Source organism: Coregonus lavaretus (genome assembly GCF_964263955.1).
Source record: "Coregonus lavaretus genome assembly, chromosome: 33".
Lineage (NCBI taxonomy): Eukaryota > Metazoa > Chordata > Actinopteri > Salmoniformes > Salmonidae > Coregonus > Coregonus lavaretus.
Window position 1 is genome coordinate 23,887,021 of NC_140020.1, and position 11,654 is coordinate 23,898,674.

Sequence of the window (11,654 nt, forward strand, 5' to 3'; positions counted from 1 at the left end):
GTCATTAAACCCCCAAAACATAATTCAGTAAAAATTTCATTTATTTCAGTATGACACACTTCAAATGTGCAGAATTGGAGATTGAGAATGCTAATAGTTAATTCCAAATATACTGTCATTCGAGGGATTGTTTCTACATCTCATTTTGCCTATAAACTCAGTAAGGTAAGCACAGACACCAAAGAAAGCCTTGAACCAATGACCCTTATACGGACTGCCAGTCTTTCAAGTGGAAAAGGCACCGTTTGTCTACGCACGATGTAGTGCTGGTGCTACAAGAGAGACTGGGCTAAAGAGAGTATTCATCCACATTAAATAATCAGGGGGGTTTTTTCAGTTTTTTTTAAACATTATTCAGATGAGTCGATCTCAGTAGAGTCGGGCCCCGAATCCAAAAGTCTGTTTGATGGCTTCAAAGTAGTATCTCTTCCAACCCTCCTTCGTCCTATCCTCCTCTCCCGTCGGGACTCCTTTACATTCCACCTTCAGCTCAGTCTCGTTGCCTCGATCCTTCATGTTCAGGGTAATAGTCGCATAGTGCTCTGGAAGAGGGAAATCAGAGCCAGTTTTAGAATACTTTTGTAGCCAAAAACAATAATATATCCAAGCCATTTATGTTACTATCCAAGGTTTCTCAAGTCCAGTTGTGGGGACCCAACAGGGTATGCAGGTTTTTGTTCCTGCCCAGTATCAACACATTGGATCCAACTAATCACATCATGCCCGTGATTAGGTTGAATCAGGTGTGTTCGTTGTAGGATGGACCAAATCCTGCATACCCTGTCATTCCACAGGAGCAGAGTTGAGAAAGCATTGTAGAGATTACCTGTATAAAAAATACCTAAGTGGAGAAATGCTGAAATTAAGTTTTCATTGAAAGTTGCCAAGGATAGAAGGAGCAAACACAAATCAATAGAGCACCACGGGGCAAGGTGGGAAAAACCTACCACACGGCCAAGTCTTGAACCTCCATTTCATAACAATCTTTTCATCTGGGACCTAAGAAGCAGAATCCAAAACCACAGTTAGATTTGGTCATTCTCCAACAATGGGTTATGATCGATAGAACATGATCTCAAGCAGACGCGTGTCCTCACCAGCTCCATAAACTCTCCGTTGACGCTCCCCTCTAGCAGCTGAAACTTCCCTCCTTTGTCTCCGTCGACCACAGCTGCAGTATGGGTGAACGCCTGGACCATCTGCATTACGCGAGAGGATACCAGAGATTAGTCAAATCAGCATTGATTCCTAAGCCCTCAGCCAATTGTAGTCATGATTCAAAAGAGTTATGGGACGACAATTTAAAAGTAGGTTGGCTTTATATTATAATAGGCAACATTTAAGCGGAAGTAATCCACACAGAGTTAAAGTCTATTGAGGTTGCTCTTCGTTCCCTATTAAAAGCAACAGAAGCAGTGAAATCCAACATAAGGGTATTGGAGTGAATCAAAAACATTTGCACTGGTGAAATTCTTTGCAGTAGTGAAGTACAGGAGAAAAACAATAGCAAATAAAAATTATAACAAAACCTTGGTAGAACACACCATTGAAGGCAAACAAGCACATGCACTCCATTATATATATATATATATATATATATATATATATATATATATATATATATATATATATATATATATATATATACTCTATCCAACTACAATTTTAGGGCAACTGAGCTTGTTAATGACATGGGTGAAGTAGTGAAGCATCTCACCATTGCCAAACTCTTGTTGTTTCAATAATCTAAAATGGTCTCATTTTAGTTGTAGTTTTTATTGTGTTGGTTTTCTTGTGCATAGTGTATTTATGCAAATTGTGTCATAATTCAGCTTTGTTGCTATTGATACTTTGTAATGTTGAATTTGTGAAATAAACCATTCTCTACTTCCTCGGTGACTGGGGAAAGGACTGGTGTGTATTCATTAGTGCACACCGTAGCAAAACGTTTTGCAACGGGAATGTTTTGTAATGAAAACCAAGTGAAGAGTTTATTTCCAAAATGCTATATAACTTTTTCACATTTGTGTTTTTCATAAGAAATTATTGCCTATGGGTACCTTCATGTGTGTTCAATATTACTGTTCTCATTTAAATTTATAGATTTGAATTCAAATGTGTTTTTTTGCAAAACGCTTTATTAGCTGGAATGGAATGTTCGTATCCTGTATATTTAACTGATATGTGGTTGTCTCACCTAGCTATCTTACGCTAAGTCGCACTGGATAAGAGCATCTGCTAAATGACTAAAATGTGAAATGTAAATGTTTTCTACACAGATCTCATTTTACAATATTTAATTATTTTTGATGTCACAAATGTATCATTTGTACAGCTGTATTTGTTGTTTGACTGTGTAAAACCTGAGGTGGATATATAGCATTTTGCTAAAAAACATGATTTGTCTCTCAAATGAAAACATCACGTGATAGATTTTAAACAAATACATGTCTGTCATTACACAACACAATTCCATGATTAGATAGTGAAAAAACTCTCTCTTTCATAAATTATTTAAAACAATAAATGCTAATTTACCAACATTTCTGAAAATGGATATATAGCTTTTTGGAAATAAACTCTTAAAGTGTTTATCGGACAAGTTCAGGTTAGTCCCTCCCCGTTTCTGCCCTTTTGCGTTCGTTTGTTTCCTAGTGAATACACCCCTGGACAGGTTTCCAAGCATATTACTTCCACCTGTCATGTCTGGCCCAATCAGTGATGTTGGAGGAAAGGACACAAGGAAGGGAAGCTAGTATTTGACCACTTTACTACTCACATCCTGGTTGATGAAGGTTCTGTACAGCTCGTCAGGTGAGGTGAGGAAGGTCTCCTTGAGACTAAACTTGCAGGTGGGGATCTTGACCCCTGTGCTAGGAGAGGGGGTCGATACAGAGGAGCCAATCTGGGGACATACAGACAAGCGTGATCATCCTGTTATTCATAAATCCTATGATTGTGTACATTAGGTGAAGCTCACGTGATGCTCGATAAGCTTGAATATTTAAAATCCAAAACGTGGAAGTTCAGTAGATGGATTATGTATTAGATGTATTATATGGCACTTTACATCGATAAGGGGGGGATGGGGAAATCACTTAATCCACTACCTATGTTGGAATGCTATGGAACATTTCCTAAAGGTTTGTTAATGCTAGTAGGGTTTTAATCATGTTCATTAGCCCCTTGCTTCATTGGCTCTTTGATTGTGTCCCAATTATTTTCTCTTCTCCTTCTGTGTGTATTGGATTTATGTAAATATTGGCTGGAGAGCGTTTCCACCATTGTTAAATCCATGACGGAAGTGAAATAGAAAAGGTACAGAATGGGGACATAAGGTAAGAAGGCAACTGCCACCCACCTGGGTTTTGTCCACTTTGACCTTTGTCTGAGTCTGCGCCGGCTGTGGTTTGCTCGCCACCCCATTCGCCGTTGGGAGGATCATGCCCTGAGTGAACTCTGCAATCATCGGAAAGGTTTAATTTCAATCAGTATCAAGCTGAACTATCACCTATAGAAATATCTCTATGAACAGGCACTAGGGTTAAAACGATTTGAATAAATAAAGGCCACACCGGATTTGAGGTGGTCCACATAGCTCCCCAGGGCAGCTCGCACTTTCTTCGCTCCCTCCTTCTTCATGAGTTCGGTGAGGGTTGTGTTGGGTTCGTCCTTACAAAGTGACACACTGATCTGTGCCCAGAAAAAAAAGAGGCAAAGATTATACCCAATGTCATGGTAGGTGTGGTCTTGTTCTTTTTACTCATACAAAAGTATGGTAAGTCGCTCTGGATAAGAGCGTCTGCTAAATGACTTAAATGTAAATGTAATGTAAATAACTATTTTAAAGAGTAAATAGCATTACAACCAACAGCCATCAGCTGTCGATGTGCAAATTAGCCTGAACAAACATGATCCTGAATGGCATTCTGTCATAACAACCTACATCTAGGTCGTCCATGTCATTTTCATCGGATAGGTTGGGAACTTCGATATTCCCTTTGTACTTGATTCCGGTTTTTGTAGTTCCTGGGACAGAGCGAGAGAGAAAGAGATGTCATGAAGCCTACTTTGAAGAGATACTATGACAACCCACCCACTTCTCACTAAACCCCTGGGGCTTAGTGTGCTGGAGAATATAATTAGTCTCATTGCCATGGAAACAAGTGCTACGCTGCTCTTGGTTTGGCAAAACCCTGTGTTTCAAACAAAATGTAGGCTACATTTGGCAGAAAACCTAACATATCTTATCACATGTTCAACATGAGTTCCATATAGAGTCATGTTTGTGTCTGCTAGTGTTGTCACGATACCAACATTTGACTAATGATACGATACCAGGCCAAGTATCACGATACTGAGTAGTATCACGAGACCACGGGGGGGAAAATTCACAGTAGCCTAGCGTCCCATTCGCCCTGTCCCCCGGATGCTTGTTCCTGTTTTCTAAATCTTCTGCACATGTGCTACGCATAAACATGTCAATTAAATTCACACTTCTACTCAATACAACACATTGAATTTAACTTCCCACTGTTCAGCATATAATAGAATACTGCATAGAATGGCTGATTTGCATAATGATCTGCATGTCATTGTGGCAGTATGGGAAAACACTGCATGAAACCTTCTATACTCTTCAGTTAACACACACACCTCCCTCAAACTGTCTCCCTCTCCCTCATAAACACACACCCCACTCTCTCTCCCACAAGCATACACTGCTCCCAACTTTTAAAACATTAGGCACCAATGACTTATATTAGGCCTATATGAATCCTACCTTTAAAGCACATCTCATGAGTAGCAGGCCCTTTTCCTTGCTTCCTGTGCCAATCAAATTTACATAAACCTTCTGTCAAGTTACAAGGTTGTTAGCTAGCTAGGTAACATGACTGAATAATGTTATCAAACCAATAATTAGCAACCTGGTATTAGTTTAAAACGGCCCGCGACATGGTTTTTGAAATTATATCAAATACGTGCGAATCCCAATAGGAAGAAAAAAAAAAGTAGCTCCGGTAATATGGGTAATATGTTTTTAACCAGTTAGGCTAGAGACAAGCCGTTTTCTCTGCTGTAAAGCTGCAAGCCTGTCGCGAAGCTGTTCTCCATTTCCCCTCTCTGGCTTTCAGAGGCTGCGTGACAGCGAACTTGCAATCTACTCAGACTGGCCTGTGCTCATGGTTATAACAGGCGCTTAAATGAAACAATGTATGAAATCTGGCTCGCTCTGCTCCAATTTAACAAACGTACAAATATAACAGAACACTCATCAGGGTCTGCATTCCCGCTCGCCATCACGGCTAGATTTTATTTAAAAAACTGATGGAGTAGATGCGCAGGAAAAACAGACGGAGAAGCGGTGAGTGAGGGATGGTAGTAGGGGATTCGGCTGGCTGATTACAGCTGTCACACGTGATATGCACATGAAAGTGAAGTGGATATTATCGGATCGGAGCATACTAGTGGCTGTTGCTTAAATTCTACTGAATTTATTAAAACTAACTTTATAAACATTTGAACAGGCGCCAGAAGGTTCATTACACCGGTAGGACCGAAAAATTCAGTAGTATCATATGAAACGGTACTCTAAAATGTTGGTATCATCAGTATCATGACGTTTTAATGCAGTGATATTAACGTGGTACCGGTATACCGTGCAATTCTAGCCTCTGCTGCACTCACCAGTCCACGTCGCCTTGACGTTCCACTCGTAGAAGTAGATGAGCTTCCCCTTGCGGTTGTTGATGGACGCCTCACCGTCCAGCGTGGGGACGTCAGTGACCTCGCAGCTCCCCTCTAGGCCCTCCACACGCAACCCCAATAGGAGCTCCTTCAGCTTGTCTGTCGACCAGCCTGTCACATCACGTTCGGTCCTGTAGGCACACACCCACAATGAATCTATTCAACTGGGTCGTGTTCATTGGGAACAGTCACTGTAACAAAGCATTCTGTAACAGAAACAAGCATTTGTTATTGGAGGATTTTCCTGTTTCAGCCCTTTTTCTTATATTTGGTGCCTAATGTACTTAACTAGTAAAACTTTGATATGGGAATTAAGCTGTTAACATTGACATGTTCAGTATATGTGGACCATACGAGTATCAAGACCACAACCCAGGTGTTGCCGGCATAGGCCTACAGGGAGTCAAAAGAAGGCAATCCTATTTTAATAACATTCTTATGCAAGTGAATTGTTTCCTGTAGAAATAGTTAGTACAGTTGGGTTTCACCTGTAGTTAACCAGGGGATTAATTGACAACATTTACTTAGTATTGCCTATTTACTCTATGATCTACCTCAAACCATGATCACAGCGAGTCAGATCAGAATATCTATGTAATTACCCTGAATAAAAGTAATGATCAGGTAGAGAAAACATTTACTCTCTCGCTTGTAGTTCTTTTCAGTTCAGAGGGTTGTGATCATTGCTACCGTTCGGTGTCAAGTGTTATAAATATCCCCCATCTGCACCACAGTTGTATCCCGTCCCTTGCGCTCCAGAAATAGCTTTGCCAACTACTACATTCCAGAAGCTTCTGGACAGACAGACCATCGGGGGAAAACACATGGGAGCCTAACACTGACAAAACATTTTGATAACAGTGTAAATCTCTCCGATAAGGTGATTTATCAATATAGTCGGCTCTATTTACTCAGATTAGAAAACGCTAATTACCATCAAAGTAGACCATGCAAGACTGCAAATCATCTCTAGCGGACACCTTTGCCGTCAGCTCGCTAGCTACCTTGATCCAAAACGTAAAGATATTTAAAATGTGTATTTACCGTTCAATATTTTAACTAATATGTCTTATTTATGCATTTGGTCTCGTCTTGTATAGAATACTATCCTAGTAGCAGTCTAGTATTTATAACGTGCCATGAATACTAGGCTAGTATTTTTGCAAAGAAGCAATATAGCTATCTACCTAGATGATATTAGCAACATACCCTTATTTTAGCTAACCAGATCCTCTTCTCTTAAAGCCAGTGGAAGTATTTCCTTCCAACTATATGAACAAGCTGAAATCTATTTCAATTAATGGTGTCAGAATGCACTGCTGTATTAAAGCAGTTCAGAACTAACTTGTTGACATATTCTGTTGCAGAGTCACTCATTGCAGAATGTATCCATTATCATGAATAAGCATGTTTATTTGACAATGCACCTAGTCACCCATCAATCACCTCAAACACCTGAACTCCAACAATTACATTGTTTTAAAGAAATGAAAATAGTAAACAATGCATACATCTGCATTTTATACATAACATATAAACCTCTGAATTTAAGTAAACGTTACATTATTTAGTCATCAATGTCACATACCTGGGACATTGAAGAGCACCATATGAACTATTATTACTATCCAAGAGCACAGATTCTTCTGCTTTTCCATTTTAGGAATTAGACCAGCACAAACAACAGTGTAAAACAGCATATTGTGATTTTGGTGGGCGAGTTACAAATGGAAAAACTGGATGCTTTAAATAGTATTTGATATAAAACCTACGCCAACTCCAGCAGAATGAGAAACACACTTAACAGACTCAATACAAGTAAGCCATGCCTAAACCCAGCTATATCAACACCCTTCTTGTCGATTTAACAGGTCCATGTTGCTGCTGTCAATTGTGAGCAGCACATTTACCACTGCATTCAGTCTGAACCCCAGAATACGCAGGAGGACAGCATTACATGTGAAAAAAAGGTAGTAAAAACAGTACACCACAACACTTTTAAACGTGTTACTGAGTCTAGATGTTATCAAATCAGGAGAAGAACAAGTGAAGGAAGCACTGGCAGCATAGGGAAATTGGGTGAAGGTAGGCTGAGTTTATAGAGATAAGATGGAGAGTTCCAAAGTGTCGGAAGTTGAGGGACCATAAAAGGCATAGTGTGGAATAAGGGTTAACTAGAGAGATGGTTGGCCATGGAATAAACATAACATGGGGTGCTGGTGTGCTTCTGCAGCCCTTTCAGGCCCATGTCCAGTCATTCTCGGGGTCTCAGCATGTGTCCCTTGATGTCATTCCGTCTCAGTTGCAGCATTCAAATCGTGGTCATCGTGTGTCTATGAATCACAACATTAAAAATGATGCGTGATCACAGCATTTCCACAAATTGAGCCATAGACAATACAACTTAAGCATTGAGGACAGCATTTTATTGACAACATGGTGGTTTACACTACTGTATGTCTACTGTGTGTGAATGATGGAAGAATTTTACCCCAGCTGTAGGTCCATTTGAGTGTATGTGCTCCCTTAGTCCTGCATATCAACCAGTACTGGAACCACAGCTTGCTCTCAAAGTGCTGCTTGAATGTCTTCGGGTCTGCATCTATAAACATCAAGTACAAAATGCAGGAAGTTAATCTGTGACTTAGATTGAATTCAAAGTTGACAAATGATAAACTAAGCAATACGATGCAACAAACGACTACACATGTGAACGACTGTACCACACAGGCCAGTACAATAGCCTACACATGGAGAGGAACCTAAAGGCACATACAGTACCAACCAATACTACTCACCCGACAGACAGGGCAGGCGTGGACCAGTGCTGCCTTGGCTGCAGTCTTCTGGTTCACAGCTGCTCCCTTCTTAGCAGCTGCCGTCATGGCATCAGTCAACAAGTTCAACTTGAGAGTGGAGCATGCGTTATATATATCAATAACCCCCCCAATTGTACCCATAGTACAGAATAATGACTGAAATTGGTGGACAGCTCCAGATCTGAATGGCAGGAGTGTGTATAAGCTTTTGTTCCAGCCCAGCCCAGCCCATACCTAATTACAAATCATAGCCTATCGCTGTGATTCGGTATGTTAATTATTTAAGTTGGGTGTTAGAGCTGGGCTGGGACAAAACCATTCACACACATTCGTGCTCTTCAGGACTTCATGCAATGTCTGAAACAGACCAAAGCAGAATAGTGTTACAGGTTGAAACAGCTTACCTAATTGAGAGGTGATCAGACTCAGGCACACTCATTGGTTCTAGAATAAAGAAGGTGCAAATAAGGTTTGCAATTTGGCACCAATAACATGACAGTAATTCTACCTCAAACAAATGTGTGAATACCAATCAATTTAAAACCCACCATAGCAAGGAGGACTAAATAAGGTTACATAACCTTGCCTACTAGCTATACAAATGATCTGCTGTCCAGAGGATAACAGCAAACATCTCAATGTTATCTTGCAGTAAAGTAAGCACACTGTTGACTCAAACGAGGGTGCTAATCAGCCATCTCTGAAACCTCCCAAAATGCCAGACTAAAATAAATACAGCTAGCTAGGGTAGCTATAAGTCATGTAGTCCTTGAAGTAGGCTACCCATCCCTCAACCACAAACACAAACAAACATTATCAAGAATGCCTAGCCCTAGCTTTACCATCTAAGTTAGGTAGCAAGCTAGACTTAGTTCATAAAAGCCAAAGAAAACTAAACTTGTTTTAATGAATTCCTCATGCATTTAAATGGCTAGACAAATAGACGGCTAATGTAGCCATCTAGCCAGGCTAATGTTGCTAACTAGCTAACCATAAACTAGCTAGATAACAGGCATTTTCAATTTAAAACTTGCCCAAGACAGTTCACAGAATTGTCAATTTAAACAACTTTAGCCAATTTTTGAATTACTGAATGTAGCTAACATTAGATAGTTAATCCAGAGATTCTTACCTTTGCCTCGAATTGGCAGTCTCGTCCAGATCTTCATGGCTCTGGTGAGTGTCGTGAAGGTTGAGACAGGCATTTGTAGTTATATATGATGGCCACATTAGCAGCTAATTAGCTTTTCATTTTTGGGGGTGGTAAATACAGGCGAATATATTGATAAAAGTCACCTTGTCCGAGAGAGATTTACACGGTTATCAAAACGTGCCGCCAGGGTAAGCCTACACGAAAACATCGTCTTTATTTGAAGCGTTTCTAAAATCCACAATAGATCAAATGAATGATGGAAATTGGAACCATGTCTGTGTTTGACCGCTAGGTTTGATGGGAATTATGACTAATACTGTAGTAGACTACTACACAGAACATGAGTTATAGATCTGTAATTCTAATTGAAAGCAAGTCTAAGAAGCGGTAGATATGTTCTATGTGCACTATTTATATGCTTTCCATGCTTAAGTTTAGGTTTTGCATCTTTTACTTTTGGTATTGTACACCAGCTTCAAACAGCTGAAAATACAATATTTTTGGTTATGGAAAATATATTTCATAGCGGTTTAGATGGTACAATGATTCTCTACACTATACTTGCTTGTTTTGTCCGATAGAGTGAAATTAGGTGGAATAATTAGAAATGTAGCAACCAGGAAATGGCGGAGCAATTTCTGCATAATGCGTTTTAAAACGCAGAAATAATCTAGGGTAGAGATAGCGACCGAACACTCAACTCCGTTCTCTTATAAGAGAACGTGGTTGAGTGTTCCTCGGCTAAGGTAGATAGGGACAGTACAGCTCAGACGCTGCTGCATCTATAGCCTCTGACAACGGTGTGGCCCGGGGGGTCTGAACCTCTCACTTGATAACGACCTGCCGAAAATAACCCTCAAAACAACATAGAAATTAAGATAAAAACGGTGGTGCAGATTATGCAATGTATACGACAGCATAATCGATTCCCACAAAACATGTGATATTTGAAAAAAGCATGTTGACAGTTCTAAAATGTAAAAAGCGACGACTGACCGTGACAGAAAGTAATCATCTCTGAGTAGGCCTTTTGCCGAGGTATTTCCAACTGGATCTGAGAGTGTGCTTTCTTCAGCTATCTAGGCTAACGTTACTCACCAATGCCAGTTATTGACGTTTGTTGCATCGGCTCTCTCCTCCACGATCCAGCGTGGATCCCCTTCTCCCCATTTCGCCATGATGACAGTGGTGGCTAGTTAATGTGTTCGCTAAAGTTATTTGCTAGCTACTACCAAACAAGCTGTTCAATTGATTCCCTAAAGCTGGCTAACGTCAGCTAACTAGCAAGCTAGCAAAATGAAATACAAATGCCTATAACCAAAAAGGAAGAAACGTGACGACGAGCTACGTTAGCTGGCGTTAGTTACACAACTAGCCACAGGCTAACGTTGGTAATATAAACCTAGCTGGCAATCTGTGTAGCTTCTGTGTATGTATTTTTTACTGACAAATAAAACCAATTAATCGCTAACCAAAACATTAACGTTAGCTAAACCAACTAAGCCAATAATTTGTATTATATCTAAAACTGCGTTACGGCCGTAGATATGTACCTGAGCGCCGGTGTGCTTCTTGGTTTTATGACACTGGTTTTTCTAGAAAACTCGTTTTGAAATGCAAGGAGCTTGCGCACTCGCCGTAGAAATTACTAGAAGCGGACAAAAAAATTCTAGACGCGAACAATAAGCGGATGTAGCTACGTGCGGAAGTTCCTGTCTAAAGAAAAGGGTCGTCACTATTTGCAACAACATTAAATCATACACCTCGCCTATTTCTACAATTGATCTTCTCAAAATCTGATTTTAAACCAAACCCTAACATTAACCACACTGCTAACCTTATGCCTACACTTCAATTAAGACCAAAAATCACTTTTTGTTTTCATGAATTTTTACGATATATCGACTTTGTGGCTCTGGTAACTAGTGGACACC

At 40.1% G+C, this 11,654-nt stretch overlaps 1 protein-coding gene and 1 long non-coding RNA gene across 2 annotated transcripts; both read right to left on the reverse strand.

Annotated features, from left to right (window-relative positions):
* Positions 1 to 23: 23 nt before the first annotated feature.
* ahsa1a (AHA1, activator of heat shock protein ATPase homolog 1a) lies at positions 24 to 11,355 on the reverse strand. Its single transcript, XM_084151318.1, has 9 exons — positions 10,819 to 11,355; positions 5,689 to 5,879; positions 3,947 to 4,029; positions 3,576 to 3,693; positions 3,362 to 3,459; positions 2,780 to 2,905; positions 1,098 to 1,199; positions 948 to 999; positions 24 to 542 (listed from the first exon to the last, which is right to left on the reverse strand). The coding sequence occupies exons 1-9, from the start codon at positions 10,896 to 10,898 to the stop codon at positions 370 to 372; spliced, it is 1,023 nt and encodes a 340-aa protein (XP_084007444.1). The 5' UTR covers positions 10,899 to 11,355; the 3' UTR covers positions 24 to 369.
* On the reverse strand, positions 7,137 to 9,048 carry LOC311108639. Its single transcript, XR_014610525.1, has 4 exons — positions 8,972 to 9,048; positions 8,547 to 8,654; positions 8,240 to 8,350; positions 7,137 to 8,081 (listed from the first exon to the last, which is right to left on the reverse strand). It is a non-coding gene; the product is annotated as an uncharacterized lncRNA (long non-coding RNA).
* Positions 11,356 to 11,654: the final 299 nt, after the last annotated feature.